This window comes from Physella acuta, unplaced genomic scaffold (assembly GCF_028476545.2).
Source record: "Physella acuta isolate Inbredline_101_S28 unplaced genomic scaffold, ASM2847654v3 ptg000567l, whole genome shotgun sequence".
NCBI lineage: Eukaryota > Metazoa > Mollusca > Gastropoda > Physidae > Physella > Physella acuta.
The window spans coordinates 376,619-402,500 of NW_026732086.1; the positions used below are offsets into that span (position 1 = coordinate 376,619).

Sequence of the window (25,882 nt, forward strand, 5' to 3'; positions counted from 1 at the left end):
GGTTGGTTGTGGTTTGGGTGGGCAATGCCGGGTTTATGATGATTACTAAACACACAGGTACTGGTCTTTAACAGAAAGATTTTTCACAGAAGCCAGGGCAGGGCCTGGCCGGGACGGCTAGTAGCTTATATTTATGCTTGTGTATACTTTTTAATACACTTATGTATAGCTTATATTTATGCGTGTGTATAATTTCATAAAATTGTGTATAGCTTTAATAGGTTAGATATGTATATTTTTTCCGTTTTAGTGTCACCAGTGTTTCTTTCAGGCATTTTTTCTTCCCGTCCCCCTCCCCCAAAGCACACCTCCCGAACGAAATAGACCTTTTATATAACATATATTCTTTTCCCAGTGTCACACCCCCCCCCCCCTATATTTTTAATGCACCCCCACTCCCACCGACCCTGATTTAAAAAATCGGAAAGAAACACTGGGTGTCACGCCATTGGATGGTATCAAACTGTGCGGTCCGCGTAACTCATCGCTTTGTTACGCTACTGCATCAGCCAATGCTTAACATAACGACAAAATAAACATTAGCTGGTTCTGTAAGCTTTATGGGAATTAAACTATCTTTGATTCACATGTTGTATTTCAAATTTACACTTACATTCAAATATGTATTACCATGTAACCTTAATAATTTTACATACACACTATCCTAATATTAAGATTTATCTTGCTTGCTTTAAGGTAAACGAACTCCACTCAATTTAATTTTGGTAAAATTTTTATTTAAGTTGTACATGAAATTATGTTTAGAGCGTCACAAAGTGGATAATGAAAATTAGAATATTAGGCTTGAAAGTGTGCGGACGTACAAGACAACAGACACGGGGAGCAGGTTGACTTCACACCAGGGCGTAGCTGGCCATGGTGGCGATACCACACTGGTTCTTCTTGTTCCTGGACATCAGGATGTAACCTTCATCTCCCCAGGTCGTTCCCCAACTTGGGATAACAAAGTTGTAAAAATTACATCACATTTATTCTCGGAATTTTTAAATATGAAGGGCATAGGTGGATCTATGTGCTGCATAGAATAAAGGCCTGAATTAATATTTTGTTAAAGGAACCCCTGGTATATATATATATATATATATATATATATATATATATATATATATATATATATATATATATATATATATATATATATATATACTTAAATAATAGAGTGAAGGCGCAAATGATTACACTCTAAACGTTTTACCAGTAAATTAATTTTTTTTTCTGATTTGAACTTTGAAGTTAGCTAATCTAATCTACGACAAGCATCTTGTACATTTCTTCTTTACGTGACGCAGTACCGTCAAGTCTCCCCAGTACCCACCTGTTTTTGACCGTCCAGTAGTCCTTGCCGTCCAGACTGTCGTAGCCCACAACCAACATGGCGTGGTCCAGCTGGGTGGAGCTGCAGGCAGGCTCGTCGTAGACCCCACCCCCGTACATCTGGAAGGACGAGTGGCTACCGTCCATGGCTATACTGACGGGCCCGACCTAACAACACAAAATTAGCATGTAGGTAGGCCCTATCTACAATTAAAAATTGTTTTAATTATTTAAGCTTTCAGTAAGGCATTTATACAGACTATACGATCATTTTGTGTGTGTGTGTGTGTGTGTGTGTGTGTGTGTGTGTGTCGATTTTTTGTTTTTATTTTTGTCAATACGCTATCCAAAGCTTGTTAAATTTCATACTTATTGCAATTGTTTGCATCGAATTTAAAGGCATTTTGGCTAAAGATACTGCCTTTTACAAATCAAGTGTTCCTTATTTAAACTAATAGAGTGAATTTACGTTTTCAGGGGGGGGGGGGGGGAGTGGGGCATTACTATTATGAGTTTGCATATTTTGAGTGGCTAACTGGATGAAATCAAGCAACCCATCTGTATGCTGCAACACGTTTTCTGTTGACGGTTAATAAAACACAACTCACCGTGGCCACAGCTTGTTGTAGAGCGTTCTCACTGCCAGACTCGATGTCCTTGTAGGATTTTTCTGTGGCACCGACGGTTGCTCGCTTGAAGGCACATTTTCTAGTCTACAACAGTTGTTTGATTCATATTAGTAATTTACTATGCCATGTATACCATACGCTCTCCCTCTCTCTCTTTCTCTCTCTCTCGTATATATATATAATGTGTTATTCATTACCTCTGGTTTGTATGGATAACTGATTTCTGTATCGATTCCCTTGTTATCGATCACATATTGGAATGATTGATCCATAAAGCCGCCATTACAGCCTTGGTTTCCTGAGTAAAATAAAAGCAATTAAACCCTACTTCCACTGTCTCAGCATGGTTGTACTCTTCTTTAACGGCGTAGTGGGGTTTGGTGTTTGTTAAACTTCTACTTTCACCCTGTCTCTAAAGTAGCGGAGGTCTCCCTTTTATATTTAACGAATGTACAGTTGGCCAGTTTTACAAAGTACCCACTACGAACACGCTGCCACTACATCAAATCTATTACCATATTTCTGTGAACAGTCCATGAGATTGGAGGCGGACAGCTGCACCAGTTTCCCGGTGGCCTTGAAGTGCTGACCTTCGATGGCACCGTTGGCGGCAAAGGCCCAGCATGACCCACACTGACCCTGGTCCATGACCTTGGTGACGTAACCCTTCTTGCGCCAGTCGACTGATTTAGGCAGAACGTCCTTCAGAAGGCCACTGTTAAAGTTTTTGGGGGTCAAAGTCTTCTGGATTCGAACTCCGTTCATGATTTTAACGAATTCCTCACTAGTCTGCAAGACAGTGTATTTGAATTATTTCTTTAATTTCTATAACGTTAATCAATATATAGTATCTTTAACATTATAAGATACTACTGATTATTAGTGTGCTCGTGTATTTAAATGAACTAAAATAGCTTTTAAAGAATTGAACTAACTCATGTTTAATTCTATAAGAGAATATTTTCAACTATGTATCAATACATGGAACGTCGGTAACGAGATAGTAAACTAGGTTTAGCAATTTTTAATGTATGTTTATAAAATGGGCATGAAAACTCATCTTCGTAACTTTTGTACATAAAAAGCTAAAAAAAAATTATTTTATGGAATTAGCGTTTGGTTTACTTTTTACTAGGATGTGACCTCATGACGGGACCTCTGGAGTTAACCTCAGGAAGGGACCTCAGGAAGTCTTAACACCTACCATATCCGTGTACTTGTTCTCCTTGAGGTAATAACTCTTGAGACCTTTAGCGTACAACTCGTTGTGTTCTTCGATTTTCTTCAGGTTTGATTGCCAGATGTACCATCTAATGACGTCATCGTCCCCTGTGTAGGTTTTGTTGTGTTTGGCCTTGAACACACACCAGTTGGCCTCTGTGCTGGCCGAGGCCATGGCGATGGCCAGAGTGAAAATCAGGAACCTTAGCATCTGATAATGAGGAAGAAATATGGTTTGAAATAACTTTGTGGAAACGTGACTGTTTTGTTATATAAAATAAGCAGAAAACTAAAACTATGTTACAAGACGTTAAATAAAAATGTCAAAAGTCGCCGTACTTGTAATGGGATGTTTTCAGCAGTGGCGGAACTAGAAAAAAAGGGCCACCCCGCAAATAAATTTTTTGGGCCCCTATATATATATATATATATATATATATATATATATATATATATATATATATATATATATATATATATATAATGTATATACAAACACATAATACAAACATTGGATCCTCATTTCTGGCCTGATCTGGTTTTGAAAACAAATTTCTTATTTTTTTCAATTTAAATAAATTACAACACGTCATGTGCGAGTGCATTATTTTGTTTTGAATTTAAAAAATTCAGTTTTAGAACTAGTTTATTCAACATGTTTGCCTACACCCTGCTGTTTAGCCGGTCAAAAGAATATAAAACTTAAAAGCTTTGTATGTGTAATGGTTTCTCGTGTTATATTTATTTTTATGTTTTTTTTTTATTTATGTTATTTGTTTTAAACATATTTCCTTTTGATGCTATGTCATTCTTTAGTATATTTTTTTAAAATAATAATTAAGAGAAGTAATTGCTTTTTAATTTGTTTAATACAAATATATCAAAAGGAGCTTATGAGCACCCCTATTAAACTATTTAAAAAAGGGAAATAAGTCTTGGAAGTGTTTTGAACGTTTGTTTATATTATTTGTTTTAAAATATTTCCTTTTTATGCTATGTCATTCTTTAGTATATTTTTTTTAATAATAATTAAGAGAAGTAATTGCTTTTTAATTTGTTTAGTACAAATATATCAAAAGGAGCTTATGAGCACCCCTATTAAACTATTTAAAAAAGGGAAATAAGTCTTGGAAGTGTTTTGAACGTTTGCCTATCTTTCACACTACAGCTAAGGCATATTTTTTTTTACGCAACAGCATGCGTTAGCTACTGTATAACATCACTACTGTAGTAGATCAGAGTTTCTTCCAGGCATCTCTTCGGGGGGGGGGGGGGGGGGCGAAGCCCGAAAAAATTCTACCGCCCCCCCCCCCCCCGAACGAAATGAAATTTATATTATTTATATAGAAAATATATACTTTTAACAGTGTCCGCTCCCCCGAAGAAAGTCTACCGCCCCCCCCCCCCGAAAATTTCAAGTGCCCCCCCCCCCCGGAGAAAAAAGTCTGGAAGAAACACTGTAGTAGATCTGTTTATTATTTACAAAAGCTTATAGTTATATCGTCAACTCAAGAATGCAAGAAAATTATATTTTTCTAACCATAAAAATGTATTATGGTCGGCTATGGGCCCCTAAATGGCGTGGGCCCCCCCCCCCCCGCATTGCGGGGTCTGGCGGCACTGTAGTTCCGCCCCTGGTTTTCAGATGCAAACGACAAAATGCATGCAAAATGTGAAATATGTCACAGTTTATCGATACTAAATTCCACTTATACTAGTTAATAATTCTTTCACTCTAAACACACTAAATACTAGCGTGTTCATGTGGTACTTGAGTTGAAACCCATATGTTACAATATTGTTATTGGAGTAAATAGATATGTTTGCGTTACAGCTAGTAACAATGTTAACCATCATAATAATACATATTTGAAACGGGCCTGTTAGTATTTCGATAATGAAGTAGCTACGACAGGACAAAATTTATATAAATTTATCATTGTATATATAAAACGTACATACTACGATACAGAATAATGACCTTTAATCTTATTTACAGGAGCATTGGTTTAAAATGGTGAGTAGGATTGGTATATTCTTATTAGCCATGAATAAAGATGTATTGCAAAACAAGGTATCAACAGGAAATGTGAATCCCGCGTAATGGATTCGAGCTTTTTAAATCAACAAAAATATTTCAAGAAAATATCAGATTTAATTTTTTTTCAAATAACTGCAAGAAACCCGTAATTAAGTTGTTAAGAATTATCGACATCAAAACCTTCTAAAGGCAGAATCTATCTAGATAAACTTTGTTTGATAGGAATACAAAATAATATAATTTTAAGAGTTTATATTTCAGGACGAAATACTACTTCGTTCAATCACTCAAGTTTTAAAACTGAATGAATTACAGTCAATAAAAGAACACAATGATCGCTGTATTACCTTTTAATGTAGGACCACTCCTTGGATGCGTTCGGGTATGGTAAAACCAAAATAATCAATACGTTCGATGGATCAATACGTTTGATGATTAGGTAAGGTTTTCATTTATTTAAAACCCCGTGCATATGTCATGTGAATGTCATATGGCAACCTAAAAAATTCCAGGCCTAGTTTTACAGTCGAATATCTCCGATTACAGTAAACACTCTAAAATACCAAGTTTCGTTAAAATTCATGCATTGTTGTTATGACTAGGATGAGAAGTTATGAGACTAGTGTTTCTTACCGAAAATATAATTATAAACGACGAATAGTAACACCTAAATTCATAATAGTAAACAGGTTTAAATTTAGTTTCATATGACTGTGAAGTTTTGCTTTAACAGTTAAATCAATCGAATATATTATCTCCCTTATATTTTATGTATTCTTAGCTCTTATCTAATCTGATAAATGATAAAAGCTTTTTATTTAAACTCTATTGCAGTATTGAATGTTTATCTTGGTGTTAGTGAATTTAAATTGTTGTTGGTTTTTATAACACGTAAGCAGAACTGAAAAAAAAATGAAATAATATTTTAAACAGTGTATGTTAGAGTTTCTTTTCACCATCTATAATAATAATCTAAATGCGACTTTTGGCATGATAGAGATAAGGTGCGAGGTTTAGGGGTATGGCTACGACTATATTTAGTATCACTGTCCAGTAAGTACGAGTAGATCTAGCTTAAATCTGATTAAAATGCCGATTCTGGATAAAAAAAAACGTTTTCAACGTCATTTTGTTTGTTTCCGGTTCAATTTGAAATAAATGTGGGGATTTTTGTTTTGGTTTTGGTTTAGAGAAAAGAGACAACAATGTCAAACTAGCGTCTGTTGTATCCTTCCTCAATGGGCCATTTATCTCTTCTATAATAATAGTTTCGCTGTTTGAATGTGTATCTATGTATCTCTTGGCAACGCTTTTACTATAGAGGAAACTAAAGCAAAGTTAAAATATGCACAGTAATACGAAAAAAACACAACGTAAAGTAATTGATTATCGAGTAAACAATGAATCAAAAAGCCATTTCTCTAATCTTAAAAGTGGTTTGCGCGTAGTTTATTTCTAGTATCTCTTTGGGTAGGGGCAAAGCCCGTCTCCCCCCCCCCCGGTCGTTTAATACCCCCCCCCCCCCCCCGCCCCAACACCCGAACGAAAAAAAAATTATATAGAAAATATAAATTTTACCAGTGTTGCCTTCCCTTCCCGAGAGAAATGTATTTACCCCTGCACATTTTCAAGAGCCCCCTTCTGGATAAAAATTCGTTTTCAATTTCATTTATCGTTTCCGGTTAAATCTGAAGTTGACGTGGTGATATTGGCTTTGGTTTTGGTTTAGAGAAAAAGACAACACTATCAATCTAGCGCCCGTTGTATCTCTCCCTCAACGGACCATTTATCTCGAATACAATAATACGGTTAAAGAAAGACAACTTTTAGGAGAAAGTAGACCATGAGTAAAGTTAACATTATCTTCCCCTGATGGGAGAGTTTTAGGGGTTTAACCCCCTTCCCCGTGAACTCCCCAATTTGACAATTATATTACTTTTTTACATAAGATTTAGTCTACACCGCTGTTGATCGTTGTGTGTTTTTCTCTTCCAAATCTTATAGGTGGGGAATTTTTCTAGAGAGTTTAGATATTTGGCTAATTAATTCATCACTATTAATGAATAAAACATTCTTTCCATAAAACAACTAGTTTAGAGTTACACAGAATACATTTTAACAACTATATTTTTCTTTTAAAAGATATTTTAATAGAAATGTTTCTTTTGTATACACATTGTAATTAAGATGATATTATAGATTATATTAGTAGTGACATGCATTTATTAAGTACAGCACTTAAGATCGCACTTGACCTAAGACATCTCTAGGTGGGCTGGACCAATGTCTTCACACGACGGGATACCTAGCCCAGGTGGCGATACCACACTGGTTGTTCTTGTTTCTGGACATCAGGATGTAACCGTCGAGTCCAAAACTGGTGCCCCAACTAAAGATAAAAAAAAGAACGGCTCGTGACTAGTTAGCATAAGTGTACAAGTGTGTACAACTGAGGTTAGTTCAATGGGTGTGTACTCTCTTTAAAGGTGTGTTCTTTTTTTATGACGTCATTTGATGAGGTGAAATATGACACGGCTATTTTTATCACAAGAAATCAGTTACTGTAAATATCTAAAAACTGTATTTTATGACCTAAAAACTCTTGAGTTATTTAAGAAAAGCTTAAACAATGTGCCTACAGATCCTAGCAAAATATATTTTTTATTAATTTTTCAACCAATCGTCCACAAGGGTAAAAACAAGTATTGATTTTTAGGTATATATAAATTTCAACGAGTTATCCAAATTTTCAACAAATCCAATCTTCCATATTGACAAATTTAAAAGTATATAAGTATTCTCACACCTTCCATCTCTTATCGAAAGCTTTCTTTTAAAATATTCTCTTCTTCACCTAGATTAGTCGGTGTATCCTACCATTAACTCTAATTTCACATCGATCCCAATAGTCCACATGACTGTGTCTGACCTGTTTTTGACGATCCAGTAGTCCTTGCCGTCCTGGGTGCCATAGCCTACAACCAGTACGGCGTGGTCCAGGTCTGTGCTGCTACAGTCGGGCTCGTCATACACCCCACCGCCGTAGCTCGTGAAGCTTGACGAGCTAGCGTCGATAGCCACGCTGATTGGTCCAACCTGTCACATAAAACGGTTGGTAGCAGTTAGTTGGTCGGTGGTCAGGTGGTCAGTGATCAGGTGGTCAGAAGGTCAGGTGGTCTAGTGGTCAGGTGGTTCGGTGGTCATGTGGTCTGTTGGTCAGGTGGTGGTCATGTGGTGGTCATGTGGTCATTAAATTAAGGCGCACCACAACACAGTAAAACCGAGGGTTTTTTGTAATGAGTGTAAAACAATTTACATCACCACGCCCCACGCCTTGAACCACACCACCCCATCCCACACAATGAACCCCACCACCCATCCCACACAATGAACCCCACTACCCATCCCACACAATGAACCACACCACCCATCCCACAAAATGAATCACACCACCCATCCCACAAAATGAACCACACCACCCATCCCACACAATGAACCATACCATCCATCCCACAAATTGAACCACACCACCCATCCCACAAAATGAACCACACCACCCATCCCACACAATGAACCACACCACCCATCCCACAAAATGAATCACACCACCCATCCCACAAAATGAACCACACCACCCATCCCACAAAATGAACCATACCATCCATCCCACAAAATGAACCACACCACCCATCCCACAAAATGAACCACACCACCCATCCCACAAAATGAACCATACCATCCATCCCACAAAATGAACCACAACACCCATCCCACAAAATGAACCACACCACCCATCCCACAAAATGAACCACACCACCCATCCCACACAATGAACCCCACCACCCATCCCACACAATGAACTACACCACCTATCCCACAAAATGAATCACAACACCCATCCCACAAAATGAACCACACCACCCATCCCACACAATGAACCATACCATCCATCCCACAAAATGAACCACACCACCCATCCCACAAAACGAACCACACTACCCATCCCACAAAATGAACCACACCACCCATCCCACACAATGAACCACACCACCCCTCCCACAAAATGAAACACACCACCCCGCCCCACACCTTACACCACACACACACCGACCTACGCAACCCCCGCCCAACGACTCACCGTGGCCACTGCTTGCATTAGAGAATCCTCACTCCCAGACTTCACCTTCTCGAAAGATCTGATCTTATCACCAACATCCGACGAATTAAATTTGCAAGATTCATCCTGGCATGGCGAAATTATCAGTTACATGTTTTAGTAATCAGCGTAAATTATATACAAGCATTTTATTTCAAAAGCCAACACGATGCAATTATTTTTTTAAATGTGCAAATCCAAGATGAATAACATTTTTTTTGGTTATCCGATCAATTAGATATTTTATATATATAACATTGTGTAGCTGGGATCAACATAATTTTTAATAGTTTAACTTAAATTGTCTCCTTTGTGTAATGGTATTCACTGATATTTCCGTTGTGTCTGTCGTCGATGTCATGTCAATGTCAGTTCGTGATGACACACCAAATGTCAGATTACCTCAGGTACGTAAGGGTAGCTGGCCTCGGTGTCAATGCCTTTGTTGTCAATGACGTATTGAAATGTCTGGTCAATATAACCATAAGCACAGCCGTGGTTTCCTGAAATCATACGGCAGTTACAACAGACTAACTAAACGTTTGATGGACGTTTTTAAATTGGGTTGGGTGGTTAAACGGTAGAGTGCAGCTACAACAAAATACCAAACAGTTAGTCGCACGTCTTAAAATAGGACGCAGTGATCAAGTGATAAAGATCACGATTTACCATAATCTTTCAGCGTTTAGACCCAAGCCAGATATGGTGGGTGAAGTAGAGTTTTTCTGTTTTGATGACCTCGGAATATGAAGAATATTGTGGTCATCACCGTACCCAGAATTGGGCTGACTACAGACTACAGGGATTCCTACATAATCTAGCAATGGGATCCGAAAAAGAGACTTTCGTGTTAGCTCTACCATCAGAGCACGCAGTCTCCTGATCGCAGGATTACTAGCCTAAAAGTCTAGAATTCACAAGATTGGAGGTCTGTCCCTGATCTCTCCCAGCTATGTCGAGATCCCAGACCAAAATCTGGAAAAGTAAAAGCCACTCTAATTTATCTGCCTCATAGTTGTCAGATCTTGAAAGTTCTTTCCTTTCTTGTTAAATGTCATTTAAAAACTTACGAAAAGCTCTTGCTAACAATAAGATAAAAAAAGAAACCAAAGCTGATGTCTTAAAACAGAACTATGCTAAAAATGATTTTAGGGAAAGTGAAAGATTCAGAAAGTTCAAATTTTAGTGGTGACACATGCGGATAGTGTGGAGAGGTTGAAATAGACTCACTTAGAATTGTTTACAGAATAAAAACACTGAAACACCTACCCCATTTATAGATGGACGCCAACTAGAATAAAAACACTGAAACACCTACCCCATTTACTGGAACAGTCGACCAAGTTGGACTCGGACAGTTCGACCAACTTGCCCGTCTGGTTAAATTGTTGACCCTCGAGAGCCCCCGTGCAGGAGAACGCCCAGCAGGATCCACAATGGCCCTGGTCCTTGACTCTTGTGACGTAGCCTTTCTTCCTCCAGTCGACGGATGGAGGCAGGACGTCCTTCAATAGACCGCTCTCGTAGTTGCCTGGGGTCAAAGGTTGCTTCGGGCGGAATCCATTCATGGTTGCTCTGAATTCATCTTCACTCTGATACATAGTGTACAGTACAGTATATATAAGGGGGAAACCTTGCTCAGATGTAGAGTGCTAGACTGCTAACCCGAAAGACTCGAGTTCGAATGTCTGAGTCCACTCAAATCTTATGGTTTTCTTAACTCGCATTAGGGAAACATAGCGCTGACACCATCGCTGAGGTCGAGAAACATGAACTCTACTTCATCTCCCCCAATAGATCGTTAGTTCTAAAAAGGAATGTTTACTGTTCAGTGCCACTGCATCTTCAAAGCGTATAGTTCTAAGCCTGGGCCCCAAATCAGATTTGTTTTCAAATCATTGGACCTTTAAAACTTCACAAGTTCAAAATAAATTAAACTGACGATGACTATATTTGTGGCCATTAAGCCTACAATAATAGAACGGTATACACTCTTTAGTGTAAGCAATGCATTTGTGTTCGAAAATAATACTACAGCATATTTACAAACATTTAGTTTAACTTATTAAATACATTGTGAAATTTTGAAGGCACAAACGTTAGGTGGAAAGTACTTTTAATACTCCCGAATGAAATATCCAACGTTTCAATTTCTGTGTGCTTGTAAGCGTCTTATTTTAATTGTCCTGTTTCTTTTAAAAGCATCGCTCGTGAAGAAAAAACAACCAAATATTTAGAGATTTGTTCCTCAAAGATTTGATAATCTTGTATCGAATAAAATTTCAAAGGGAAAAACAAGTAGTATGTTTTTTACGTACTACTTACGTAAAGTAAACCAAAATCATATACTTATATATGTATATATATATATATATATATATATATATATATATATATATATATATATATATATATATATATATTTATATTTATTTATTTATTTATTTATTTATTTATTTATTTATTTATTTATTTATTTATTTGTTTATTTATTTATTTATTTATTTATTATATAACTGACCATGTCCGAGTACTTGTTCTCCTTGAGGTAATAACTCTTGAGACCTTTGGCGTACAACTCGTTGTGTTCTTCGATTGTCTTCAGGTTTGATTGCCAGATGTACCGTCTGATGACGTCATCGTCCCCTGTGTAGGTTTTGTTGTGCTTGGCTTTAAAGATGACCCAGTTGGCCTCCATACTGGCAGACGCCAAGCAGACGGCCAATGCCAGAATCACAACTCTCAGCATCTGGTGAAGATTGGAACTTATGGAGGATTTTCACAACATTCGAATTGATAAAACTGTGTGTTAACTTTAGATATAGGCCTAATTTAGATAACAAGTAGCTGTATCCAAAGTTTTAAAGTAATTGAAATGCTCTATCCAAAATTTTAAGGCAGTTGAAAAACTGTGAACTAACTTAAAATAAAGTTGTTTAAACTGCCTCAAATTAAACTAACTTTCCTACATAGTAGACATGTTGCTAATATAAAGATTACTTGTTATAGCCCTCAAGTTTCTAATAAACTAAGCCAAACAATTTATTTATTTTGATGGATTACTAATTTTAAACGCATAAGTTATAAAACAATTTGAGAGAGCATCGGATTATTAAGCAGTTGAAAATGAAAGCTCTGTGATTTCGTTGTTTTCTTTATATATATTTAGTTTTAGACAATATTTAAAAATTGTACCGAGTAACTTTAATAAACTTTAACTTTGCCTACCGTGTAAGTTTTGAAGAGACAGTCGAACACCAGTAATCAGGACAAGCAGTTGTTCTTCAGCTACCAGCTAGTACAGGCTGAAACTAGTGACCACATGCCTGGATTTTCGACTTTTATAACCCAAATGACGTAAACCAATCATCTGACCAGTCTTATCAACGTGGGGTTAGACTTAATCCCTCACGTGGAAATTAAAACAATGGACAAAAACTGTACTTTAACCACGGTATAGACATTGGAATTGAAGTAATTCAATTCAGAGAATGGCTAAAACGTTCAAAAAAATTAAGGGCTGTAACGTTTAATTATAAAAATTGCGCTGTTAACAGAAAATCAGAGAACATGCTCTTTGTATCGAAGAGCTACCATTGTAAATAGCATTTTAAAAATACGTTAATGAGATGGGAGTGATAAAATTAATCACTGTCTTCGCACAGCTTGCAATAGAGTTCAAGACTGTTGTTACCCAGATGTTTGTGAAGACGGGGGTCCAGATGTTTGTTAAGACAAGTGTCCAGATGTTTGTTAAGACAAGTGTCCAGATGTTTGTTAGGACAGGTGTCCAGATGTTTGTGAAGATAAAGGTCCAGATTGTTTGTACATACAGGGGTCTAGATATTTGTGAAGACAGGGGTCCAGATGTTTGTGACGACAGGTGTCCAGATGTTTGTGAAGGCGCTCGTCCACATTTGTTTAAAGAGATGGGGGCTCAGGGTTTTTTATTTTTATTTTATTTTGTTTATTTTTTTGCGATAGTGTTTGTATATTCCGGTTAAATGAGTGTAATGTAAAACTTCAAAAATTATTTAAAAATTGAAAAATGTGCATGGGAAAACTTGGGTTAAGTTCATGTTAGGAGTTTTCTCATCCTCACATAGTTTCTACGAATCACAAAAAAAGACCTCATTAAATGACGTCACGATCCACACTTCTTGCCCAGCTGTCTAATAAGTTGTTGTTTTTTTTACTTAGGTAACTAACTCTGTCCGTCTGTTCGACAGTCTGTCTGTTGAACTCCTTAATCGAAAAAAATAATTAATCTTGTTTATTTGTATGTGTGTCTTTAGAGCGATTTCCAGCGACCTTAAGTGATAGTTTATTTATAGTTTCTTAAAAGCCTGTACTGTAAGTATCGTTTCAGTTTTCATGACGAAATGGTATACATAAGTATGATGTTTTCTGGGGTCCCCATATATATATATATATATATATATATATATATATATATATATATATATATATATATATATATATATATATATATATATATATATATATATGTGTGTGTGTGTGTATGTATGTGTGTGTGTGAGTGTGTGTGAATGTGTTTGTGTGTGTGTGAATGTGTCTGTGTGTGTGTGAGTGTGCGTGTGTGTTTGTGTGTGTGTGAATGTGTGTGTGTGTGAGTGTGTGTATGCGTGTGTGTGTGTGTTTGTGTGTGTTTGTGTGTGTGTTTGTGTTTGTGTGTTTGTGTGTATGAGTGTGTTAGTGTGTGTGTGTATGTGTGTATGTGTGTGTGTGTGTGTTTGTAAGCGGACATTCCAATACATTCTATTTTTTAATCGTGGACTTTCTACTTGAGATAAGATAATCTTCTATCAAGCAAATGTACACGGATTAGGGAAGGCCCACCAGATTATCCATAGACTTCTAACCCACTTTCACTAATTTGAATATCTGCTTTGCTGATCGATATGTTTTTGTGAGGGAAGAGATAATATATATGTGTGTGGGCTAAATCTACCATGAATTCTAAGTATTTACATACTGTTTAGTGAGGTTCTCATCAATATTTTGAAATGCTATATGTAATTTATGTTTAAATTGAAATAGAAAGTGAAGTGTAAATCAATACATGACCATGATCATGACCTCGGATAGTTAACCCAGTGGCACGGTTAGGGTATTAGCTTTCTGAAGCTGATCTGTTGTACATGCTTCTATACTGAACGAAAAAATGTATTACTTTGATTAATTAGGGTTGTGTGTTCGGGGTCGAATCGGGTGGGGTCATGAGTCCGAGTTATAGTCGATTACGGTCTTGTGTCTGAGGTCTGATCTATTAGGGTCATAATAACTGGAAATAAATGGTCTAAAGCGTCGACCAAACTTTTAGGAGTAACGTTGGCGAGTTTGTCGTAGAGAATTTGAAGGTAAGGGTGAAGGTTGGGGTGAAGGCTGGGGTGAAGGTTGGGGTAAAGGTTGGGGTGAAGGTTGGGGTGAAGGTTGGGGTGAAGGTTGGGGTGTAGGTTGGGGTGAAGGTTGAGGTGAAGGTTGGTGTGAAGGTTGGGGTGAAGGTTGGGGTGAAAGTTAGGGTGAAGGTTGGGGTGAAGGTTGGAGTGAAGAGCGAACGAAGGTTCTGATCTAAGTATCCACCGCGGCTAATTCGTTAATATGTTTAAAACATTTTTAGTGGGAATCTAGAATAGTTTTGTTATTTAACAGTACTCTGTTATAACTTAGTTTTATAACAAGTTGGCAAACGTAGCTAATAGTTTAAAACCTACCTGTCTGAGCCAGAATTCAGGTTGGGCTTTCTGGCCCACCGGTCTAGTGAGAAAAATCTTGGTGGGCCTTCTTTAACCGTGTTTTGCAAAGCCTGTTAGTGCTTTGATTTTTTTTTACTTTCTCGTATATATGAAGTATAGAGAAAGTCTTGTAATCGTGCAAAAAAAGTCCTGATTTTTTGCAAATCTCGACGTTTTACAGATCCCTGAGTCGGAAAAACATAGTTTTGCAATCTTGTCCGTATGTCTGTGTGTGTGTGTATGTGTGTGTGTGTGTGTGTGGAGGGGTGTGGGGGGTCGAACAGGGCCCTACTAAAAGTATGAGATTTTGGTTTTCTTCCAATCGATAAGAAAATTTTGGAAGTGGTTGGGAATATTCCAGGCAGTAGTTTTTTCCAGGCATTTTTCTGAAAACTTGCCTGGAAAGAAACTCATTTATTTGGGAAGTTTTTTTTTGTTTCGTTTTTTTTTTTTGGATGGCGGCGCCCCGGCAGTAAGGCGGTGCTGTTTGCCATTCAGTTTTAAAGCGGTTATCTTTCCACCTGGGCTCCACAGCGGTCAAATTACACAGGCGCATCAGCTTGCGCGGCGATGGTCACTTAACCCGGTGCGCCCTGGACTCCCCCATAAGCTCCACGGCGCCTGTATTCGTTTTAATGAGCGTCATTCACTAAGAATATGGCTTTCTCTCTCAGGATCTGGTCTGGACTGCCCAGAGAAACGTGTGCGCAGGGTATTTAACAACTTAGGAAACATGGGAGGTCACCTTCAAGTCATAAGACTATTGGTTAGGCCATCGCCGATGTCCGAATTAACCAATCGAAATTATAGAAAGTTTGCACCACATATCGTGATGAAAAAGTACTGGGTATAGATCTTTCTTGAAACTATGGAAAAATACCGGTGATTACACCACAGGTCACCCATGGTTGATTAATAAATGTAAAACTAAAAAGACAGGACCTAAGTAGGTCACAAGGGTTACTAAAATTGATAACTAAATCGAATAAGAGGTGTCCCTGAGCGCCCCGAGATAGCCAGCGGTTTCCTGAGTGCAATGGATCCGTTGATTGCCCGTACTGCAGTGGTACTACTTATTCAACGATCTGACTTATGTTTTATTTATTTAGCTGGATACAACAAGATTTTGACAGTAAATTTTACAAAGCTTCGTCCTGGTGTCACGATGCGGACCGTAACTATGTCCCCGCCTTGCGACCCTGATGTGTTTGGTTACTTAAAAAACAAAAGCAAATTAACTGTAAGCCTGTAACATTTTTACAAAACTACGGGGTTGTAGGCCTACATAATAATATAGTAGAAATAAACAATCATCATGTATAAAATACAAAATGTACAGAATATTTGTATTATTTAAAAGCCTACATTGGAAGTAGCAGTTGATTTTGTTCGTTTCACTCCGTTGTAGCCTTACGGCTGACAAAGGGGCCCACTGATAAATTTTGCATAGGGCCCGAAAATCCTAGTTATGCCACTGATGTTAGGGTTGCTTTTACACCAGTGTTTCTTCCAGACTTTTTTCTCTGTAGGGGGTGTGCATTTGAAAAAAAAATTCGGGGAGAGGGGGGCGACACTGTTAAAATTATAGATTTTCTATATAACTTCCATTTCGTTCGGTGAGGGGGGGGGAGGTTGAAGAGATGTCTGGAAGAAACTCTATTTTACACTCACGCAAAAAAGAACACGAGAAAACGGTTAAAAAAGACAACTTTTAAGAGAAAGTAAATCATGAGTGAAGTTAGCATTATCTTCCCCTGATGGTTATCTGTGTAGCTTACTAATCTACGCCGGCTGTTGCGAAAACAGTGAGGGTTGATTTAGGAGTTATAACCCCCTTCCCCATTAACTCCCCAATATGACTACTGTATTACTGTTTTACTTAAGGTTCAGTCTACGCCACTGTTGAGCGTTGCTTGTTTTTTCTCTTCCAAATCTAATAGGTGGGAATTTTTATCGAGAGTTTAGATATTTGGCTAATTAATTCATCACTAATTAATGAATAAAACATTCTTTTCATAAAACAACTAGTTTAGAATTACACAGAATACATTTTAACAACTATATTTTTATTTTAAAAGATATTTTAATAGAAATGTTTCTTTTTTATATAAATTGTAATTAAGATGATTTACATTATATTAGTAGTAACATGCATTTATTACGTACAGCACTTAAGATCGCACTTGACCTAAGAAATTTCAAGGTGGGCTGGACCAATGTCTTCACACGACGGGGTAGCTGGCCTGTGTGGCGATACCACACTGGTTGTTCTTGTTTCTGGACATCAGGATGTAACCGTCGAGTCCAAAACTGGTGCCCCAACTAAAGATAAAAATAGAACGGCTCGTGACTAGTTAGCATAAGTGTACAAGTGTGTACAACTGAGGTTAGTTTAATGGGTTTGTACTCTCTTTAAAAGTGTGTTCTCTTTTTATGACGTTATGTGATGACGTGAAATTTGACACGGCTATTTTTATCACAAGAAATCAGTTCTGTAAATATCTAAATACTGTCTTTTATGACCTAAAAACTCCTGAGTTATTTAAGAAAAGCTTAGACAATGGGCCTACAGATCCTAGTAAAATATATTTTTTATGTAGACAACTTATTTTTCAACCAATCGTCCACAAAGGTAGAACATGAATTGATTTTTTAGGAATATAAATTTCAATTAGTTATCCAAATTTTCAACATATCCAATATGAAATATTGACAAATTTAAAAATATATAAGTCTTCTCACACCTTCCATCTCTTATCGAAAGCTTTCTTTTAAAATAAATCCCTTTTTCAACTAACTTAGTCGGTGTATCCTACCATTAACTCTAATTTCACATCGATCCCAGTAGTCCACATGACTGTGACTGACCTGTTTTTGACGAGCCAGTAGTCCTTGTCGTCCTGGGTTCCATAGCCTACAACCAATACGGCGTGGTCCAGGTCTGTGCTGCTACAGTCGGGCTCGTCGTACACCCCACCGCCGTAGTTTTTGAAGCTTGGCATAGAAAGGTGGATAGCTACGCTGACTGGTCCAACCTGTCACATAAACGGTTGGTAAGTAGTTAGGTGGTCAGGTGGTCAGGTGGTCGGTGATCAGGTGGTCAGGTGGTCAGGTGGTCAGGTGGTCAGGTGGTGATCAGCCGGTGATCAGGTGGTCCGGAGGGGGTCAGGTGGTCCGGTAGTTGTCAGGTGGTGGTCCAGTAGTGGTCAGGTGGTCAGGTGGTCAGGTCGTGGTCAGGTGATCAGGTAATTGTCAGGTGGAGGTCCAGTAGTGGTCAGGTGGTCAGGTGGTCAGGTGGTGGTCAGGTGGTCAGGTGGTCAGGTAGTCAGGTGGTCAGGCGATCGGGTGGTCTGGTGGGCTAATGGTTCGGTGGTCATGTGGTCTGGTGGTCATGTGGTCTAGTGGTCAGGTAGTTCGGTGGTCATGTGCTCTGGTGGTAAGGTTGTGGTAAGGTGGTCATTAAAGTAAGGCACACCACAACACAATAAAACCTAGGTTTTTTTTATAATGAGTGTAAAATAATTTACATCACCACGCCCCACGCCTTGAACCACACCACCCATCCCACACAATGAACCACACCACCCATCCCACACAATGAACCACACCACTCCATCCCACACAATGAACCACACCACCCCGCCCCTCACAATGAACCACACCACCTCGCCTCGCACCTTGAACCACACCACCCCGCCCCTCACAATGAAACACACCACCCCGCCCCACACCTTACACCACACACACCGACCCACACAAACCCCGCACAACAACTCACCGTGGCCACTGCTTGCATTAGAGAATCCTCACTCCCAGACTTCACCTTCTCGAAAGACCTGATCTTAGCACCAACATTCGACGAATTAAATTTGCAAGGTTCATCCTGGCATGACGAAATTATCAGTTACATTTTTTAGCAATCAGCGTAAATTATGTACAAACATTTAATTTCAAAAGCCAACACAATGCAATTTATTTTTTTAAATGTGCAAATCCAAGATGAATAACATTTTTTTGGTTATCCGATCAATTAGATATTTTATATATAACTTTGTGTAGCTGACACAATTATAATTTTTGATAGTTTTTTTAAGGTTTTCACTAATGGCTTCATTGTGTCTTTTAGTTAAATTGTCTACTTTGTGTAATGGTATTCGCGGATAGTTCCATTGTGTCTGTCGTCGATGTCATGTCAATGTCAGTTCGTGATGACACACCAAATGTCAGATTACCATAGGTACGTAAGGGTAGCTAGCCTCTGTGTCAATGCCTTTGTTGTCGATGACGTATTGAAATGCCTGGTCAATATAACCATAAGAACAGCCGTGGTTTCCTGAAATCATACGGCAGTTACAACAGACTAACTAAACGTTTGATGGATGTTTTTAAAGTGGGTTGGGTGGTCAAACGGTAGAGTGCAGCTACAAAAAAAAAATACCAACGGTTTGCCGCACGTCTTAAAATAGGACGCGGTGTTCAAGTGATATAGCGCACGATTTACCATTATCTTTCCGCGTTTGAACCCAAGCCAGATATAGTGGGTGAAGTAGAGTTCTTCTGTTTTGATGACCTCGGCATATGAAGGATATGTGGTCAGCACCGTGCCCAGACTTGGGCTGGCTCAGGGACATCCTACAGAATCTAACAATGGGATCCGAAAAAGAGACTTTCTTGTTAGCTCTATCACCAGAGCACGCAGTCTCCTGATCGCAGGATTACTAGCCTGAAAGTCTAGAATTCACAAGATTGGAGGTCTGTCCCTGATCTCGCCCAGCTATGTCGAGATCCCAGACCAAAATCTGGAAAAGTAAACGCGACTATAATTTATCTGCCTCATAGTTCTCAGATTTTGAAAGTTCTTTCCTTTTTTGTTAAATTATATTTAAAAACTAACAAAAAGCTGTTGTTAACAATAAGATAAATAAAGAATCCACAGCTGATGTCTTAAAACAGAACTGTGCTAAAAATGATTTTAGGAAAACTGAAAGATTTAGAAAGTTCAAATATTGGTGGTGACACATGCGGATAGTGTAGAGAGGTTGAAATAGACTCACTTAGAATTGTTTATTGGTGGACGTCAACTAGAATAAAAACACTAAAACACCTACCCCATTTTCTGGAACAGTCGACCAAGTTGGACTCGGACAGTTCGACCAACTTGCCCGTCTGTTTAAAGTGCTGACCCTCAACAGACCCCGTGGAGGAGAACGCCCAGCAGGATCCACAATGGCCCTGGTCCTTGACCCTAGTGACGTAGCCTTTCTTCCTCCAGTCGACGGATGGAGGCAGGACGTCCTTCAATAGACCGCTCTCGTAGTTGCCTGGGGTCAAAGGTTGCTTCGGGCGAAATCCATTCATGGTTGCTCTGAATTCATCTTCACTCTGATACATAGTGTACAGTACAGTATATATAAGGGGGAAACCTTGCTCAGATGTAGAGTGCTAGACTGCTAACCCGAAAGACTCGAGTTCGAATCGCTGAGTCCACTCAAATCTGATGGTTTTCTTAACTCGCATTAGGGAAAAATAGCGCTGACACCATCGCTGAGGTCGAGAAACATGAACTCTACTTCATCTCCCCCAATAGATCGTTAGTTCTAAAAAGGAATCTTTACTGTTCAGTGCCACTGCATATTCAAAGCGCATAGTTCTAAGCCTGGGCCCCAAATCAGATTTGTTTTCAAATTATTGGACCTTTAGGGGTCGGCGTGGTCGAGTCGGTAAAGCTCATGGTTGCTAAACCGAAAAGTCTCGAGTTCAAACCCTCGGGCAGATGAGGCTCGTTAGCTTGGGATAGCCACTCTTCTAGGAGAGACAACTCCAAAATTAAAACAACTGCTGCCTTGTAGTTTGTTCTCGGTTGGACAAAGGCTATGTAAGCAAATCCAAAAAGAAAAGCAGGCTGAAATCGGAGTCAATGGCCTCAATGACGCTTAACCAGTTAACACGTAAGGCTTAATTGTGTTGGAGGCGAAAAATTCATGGTTGATAAATTCGAACAAAGTCTCGAGTTCAAACCCACTGGCAGATAAATCTCGATCCCCTTCAACACTAATAATTAAGAACGAAGAAGAAGAAGAAGAAGAAGATTGGACCTTTAAAACTTCACAAGTTCAAAATAAATTAAACTGGCGATGACTATATTTGTGGCCATTTAGCCTACAATAATAGAACGTTATACACTCTTTAGTGTAAGCAAAGCTTTTGTGTTAGCAAATAATAGTACAGCATATTTACAGAATTTTTGTTTAACTTATTAAATACAGGGTGAAATTTCGAAAGCACTAACGTTAGATAGAAAGTACTTTTAATACCCCCCGAATGAAATATACGTTTCAATTTCTTTGTGAATTTAAGCGTCATATTTTAATCGTTCTTTTTCGTTTAAAAGCATCGCCCATAAAGAAAAACAACCAAATGTTTAGAGATTTGTTCCTCAAAGATTAGATTGATCGAGTATCGAATACAATTTCAAAGGGAACAAGAAGTATGTTTCCTAAGTACTACTTACGTAAATTAACCCAAAATAATATGCTTTTATATATATATATATATATATATATATATATATATATATATATATATATATATATATATATATATATATATATATATATATAGGCCTATATATATATATATATATATATATATATATATATATATATATATATATATATATATATATATATATATAACTGACCATGTCCGAGTACTCGTTCTCCTTGAGGTAATAACTCTTGAGACCTTTAGCGTACAACTCGTTGTGTTCTTCGATTGTCTTCAGGTTTAATTGCCAGATGTACCGTCTGATGACGTCATCGTCCCCTGTGTAGGTTTTGTTGTGCTTGGCTTTAAAGATGACCCAGTTGGCCTCCATACTGGCAGACGCCAGGCAGACGGCCAATGCCAGAATCACAACTCTCAGCATCTGGTGAAGATTGGAACTTATGGAGGATTTTCACAGTATTCGAACTGGTAACTTTTGTAGAAGTATTGGACATAGGACTTTTTTTACACTGAAGTAGGTGGCAAACTAAAGTACTTTAGAGTATCGTGTAAATGTTAGATAACATACAATTCGTACGTCTAGAAACTCCTCCTCCATACCCACACAAAGTCAAAGGAAACTATTTTAGACCTTCACCTTAATAGAACACATAACCGTTCTGGAATTCCAGCAGCTCACAAACCGTGACACAATGAACTACTGAACAAAATTATGTTTCGTTCTTTTGTGATTTCGTTGTTTTGTTATCTTTATATGTATTTGATTTTAGATAATATTTTTAAAATTGTACCTAATAACTTAAATAAACTTTAATTTTGCCTACCGTGTTAGTTTTGAAGGGACTGTCGCACACCAGTAATCAAGAAAAGCAGTTGGTCTGCAGCTACCAGCTAGTACAGGCTGAAATTATTGACCACATGACTGGATTGTCGACGTTTATATATAACCCAAATAAGGTAAACCAGTCATCTGACCAGTCGTATCAACATGGGGTAAGTCTTAATCACTCACGTGGAAATTAAAACAATGGACGAAAATTGTACTTTCACCACTGTGTAGACATTGGAATTGAAGTAATTATCTATCTGTCTAATCTAAATACTACTAAAGCTCAACTTTGTTTACATGTTTGAATATTTATTTGTTAGTTTGATTGGCTACTGGAGAGCATCTACACTATGTGTAGAGCTGTAAAATAGTATGTAGGTAGAGAACAATTTTTGTTTTCAGACAGACTGTTAATCACACATGTATTTAAAGACGTTAATTAATGTATTGATTTATTCATTGGTAGATACAATACATTTCACTAGCTATTCAGATCAGCTGTCGAATTAGGGGCGGAACTACAGGGGGGGGGGGGGGGGGGCAGACCAATTGGGGGCCCAAAAATCCTGGCTAAATTATTTAAAAAAAAAAATTAGGTGGAGGTCGAGTTATCTTTCTTTACAGTTACAAACAAACACGATAGTCGGCAAACGTCTTTGAGAAAAATACACTGACTATAGCTCGAGAGACCGCCAGACATATAGACAACTTCAAAGACGAAGCATCTGAAATTTGACTGTGCCGGTACGCTTTGAAATCGGGCTGGGGAAATGTTGCGGCGATGCGACTATCCTGGTCTTCTAGACGATCGGAAAAAGTCGGCACTATTGATGTAGATGTTTATCGGCGCTTTCTTGTCCCCTTCCCTGCGACAACTCTCTCTCCCCCCCCCCCCCTCCCCCCTACCCCTCACTTCTACCCCTCAACACACCCTTACTCTTACAATAAGATGTAATGCATAGATTAACGAACCGTCTATGAACTGTAAACTGACCACTTCTGCACATTTTGTTAAAGACACTAGTCAGTAGTTGTTTATTTACCTGATGAACAGGGGCGGAACTGCAGTCCCGCCAGACCCCGCAATGCCCGGGGGGGGAGGCCGTTTAGGGGCCCACGGCTGACCAACATTTTTTTTTTTTAATTTTGACTTTAATTTTTGCCTTAATATTTGGTTTGTAAAAGAAAAACACTGTAGCTGCGGTACGATTTATCTTTATTTTACAGTCACTATACCACGCTCTTCCGCAAAAGATAAAATCCATTACACAAACTACAGTGTAAAATATAGGCAACTCTTCAAATTTTGAATGACTTCTTTGACTCGTTGCCCCCCCCCTCCCTTTGATAGCTAAATAGAGGACACGTAACTGTTTGACCGATCCTCCAAAGTATACTGTGGCGGATGGGGCAGGGGATGGGGACCAAAAAGGGGGTTAAAAAATTGTCGACAAATTCTTTACATATTTAAAACAGTTATTTATAGTTGTATTTTTTAACCATCGTCAAGGCCGAGTTCTATTTCCCTACAATCAAACACACGCTGTCGCCGGCAAAATTCTTTTAAAAAAAACAACAAAGTCCATAGCACGAAAAGCTGCTACATATGAAGTGGGCTTGCAATACTTTCATGATGCGCGGTTCTTATTTGCGGCATTGGTAGGGGACCCGAAATCCATTGTACATTTTTCAATGTTAATATGTGTTTGTGATAGTGGTTGAATTTGTATCCTGTACTATCTTGTATCGTACAAATAATTTTAAAAAAATAATATAATACTAGAAACTTCAGTTTTATATACGTTTACTTGTTTTTGATTTTACAAGAAATATAGTAAACTTTTAAGGCCTATACTTCAAATTATCTCCCTTGAGTAAGTTTTACAATGGGCGATACTGACATACATAGATCAAGGCGTTTTGTTGTCCCTTTCAAGTTTTTTCCCGAGCCGACCCTTATTCCATCCCTCTTTCTCAACCTCACAAGTATCGAGGAGATAAATGTATCGTTTATGAACTACTTCCTAACCGTACGATTCACCACTTCAGCACATTTTGTCAGACACTAGACAGCACTAGATCTAGTCAACACATATTAATTTACTTTCATAGTATTAGGCACATCTAATTCACAAAACAGGGCAGGTAAGATTATTTTTTATATAATTATTTAGAAATTAATTAGAACGTTTAGAATTAACTGAACATTATTAATAGTCATTGAGGTGGGGGGGTGTGAGGGTCAGGCTTTTTGTTAATCCCCCCCTCCCCTAAATCAGAAGGTTATCCAACGCGTGACCTGGCCACATACAGTTGTACATGTGAAAAACATTTTTCTCTCTATTATTATTATGCATTACTGCATCATTCACCCAATCGCCATGAAAACTTGGGAAGCTGTTGAGTACAGCCCCGCAAAGGTTTCTGTCATAGGCCTAACATTTGTACATATTTGAGTGGGGACTCCTAACGGAAATATGTGATTTAACGCCCTGTGATCCTGCATAAGCGGATGAGGTTACTACTTGAATACAACTGGCGTCAGTGTCATCCTGAGCGCATCACATATGAGCAAGTTGGCCCCCACAGACAGTCGTTTAAAAGTTCCCACAACACTAGGAATAAGTCTCGCTACTACACTCGATGACTAAATCTAATTAGGTGTCGCACCAATGTTTCTTCCAGGGTAGACTGCTTTCGGGGGAGGGAGCTCTGCCGGAAGAAACAATGTGTCACACCCATCACCCGTGCAGTAATGTAACCGGTAGCTCCAAGAGCCCCGTGACTCCCCTGACACCTGGGCCGTCGTCGAGGGATTTACAGCATGCCTTGGCGTGTCTAGTTGGTAGTGTGGACAAACCCGCGCCCTAAGATCCAAGAAATTAACTGCCGACATTGTTAACATTTAATTCAACTTCTGGAAAACAGGGCACACGGTTAGTAACGTTTTGATGAAAGCCTCAGTTTAGTGTATTGGACTAGATTTAGAAAGGGGCCAGCTCGTGTGTTGGAAAACCTCTGATTTATTCGTGTTCCAGATGGAATTTTTTTTAAATTGACAGCGAACCTTGTTTTATATATATATATATATATATATATATATATATATATATATATATATAGGGGCCCAAAAAAATTCTTCGGGGGGGGGGGGGGGCTTTTTTTCTAGTTCCTCCACTGATACACATGACATGTTGTTGTGATTAGATTTAATTGAATTTTTTTTTTCAAAACCCGAGATTAGATTTAATTGAATTTTTGTTTTCAAAACCCGATCAGGCCAGAAATGAGTATCCTATGTTCGTATTGTGTGTTTATATATATATATATATATATATATATATATATATATATATATATATATATATATATATATATATATATATATATATATATATATATATATAC

At 38.2% G+C, this 25,882-nt stretch overlaps 3 protein-coding genes across 3 annotated transcripts; all 3 read right to left on the minus strand.

The window, feature by feature from the left end:
- Positions 1–715: 715 nt before the first annotated feature.
- On the minus strand, positions 716–5,722 carry LOC131946695 (procathepsin L-like). Its single transcript, XM_059307607.1, has 7 exons — positions 5,574–5,722; positions 3,169–3,396; positions 2,480–2,753; positions 2,162–2,262; positions 1,944–2,048; positions 1,337–1,503; positions 716–954 (listed from the first exon to the last, which is right to left on the minus strand). Exons 2-7 carry the CDS (start codon positions 3,394–3,396, stop codon positions 855–857), a joined length of 975 nt encoding a protein of 324 aa, XP_059163590.1. The 5' UTR covers positions 5,574–5,722; the 3' UTR covers positions 716–854.
- Positions 5,723–7,362: 1,640 nt separating this feature from the next.
- Positions 7,363–12,749, minus strand: LOC131946696 (procathepsin L). The gene is made up of 7 exons (XM_059307608.1): positions 12,611–12,749; positions 11,904–12,131; positions 10,701–10,974; positions 9,785–9,885; positions 9,365–9,469; positions 8,156–8,322; positions 7,363–7,615 (listed from the first exon to the last, which is right to left on the minus strand). The coding sequence occupies exons 2-7, from the start codon at positions 12,129–12,131 to the stop codon at positions 7,516–7,518; spliced, it is 975 nt and encodes a 324-aa protein (XP_059163591.1). The 5' UTR covers positions 12,611–12,749; the 3' UTR covers positions 7,363–7,515.
- Positions 12,750–17,226: 4,477 nt separating this feature from the next.
- Positions 17,227–22,606, minus strand: LOC131946684 (procathepsin L). The gene is made up of 7 exons (XM_059307593.1): positions 22,470–22,606; positions 21,839–22,066; positions 20,247–20,520; positions 19,371–19,471; positions 18,917–19,021; positions 18,007–18,173; positions 17,227–17,460 (listed from the first exon to the last, which is right to left on the minus strand). The coding sequence occupies exons 2-7, from the start codon at positions 22,064–22,066 to the stop codon at positions 17,361–17,363; spliced, it is 975 nt and encodes a 324-aa protein (XP_059163576.1). The 5' UTR covers positions 22,470–22,606; the 3' UTR covers positions 17,227–17,360.
- Between the last annotated feature and the right edge of the window lie 3,276 nt (positions 22,607–25,882).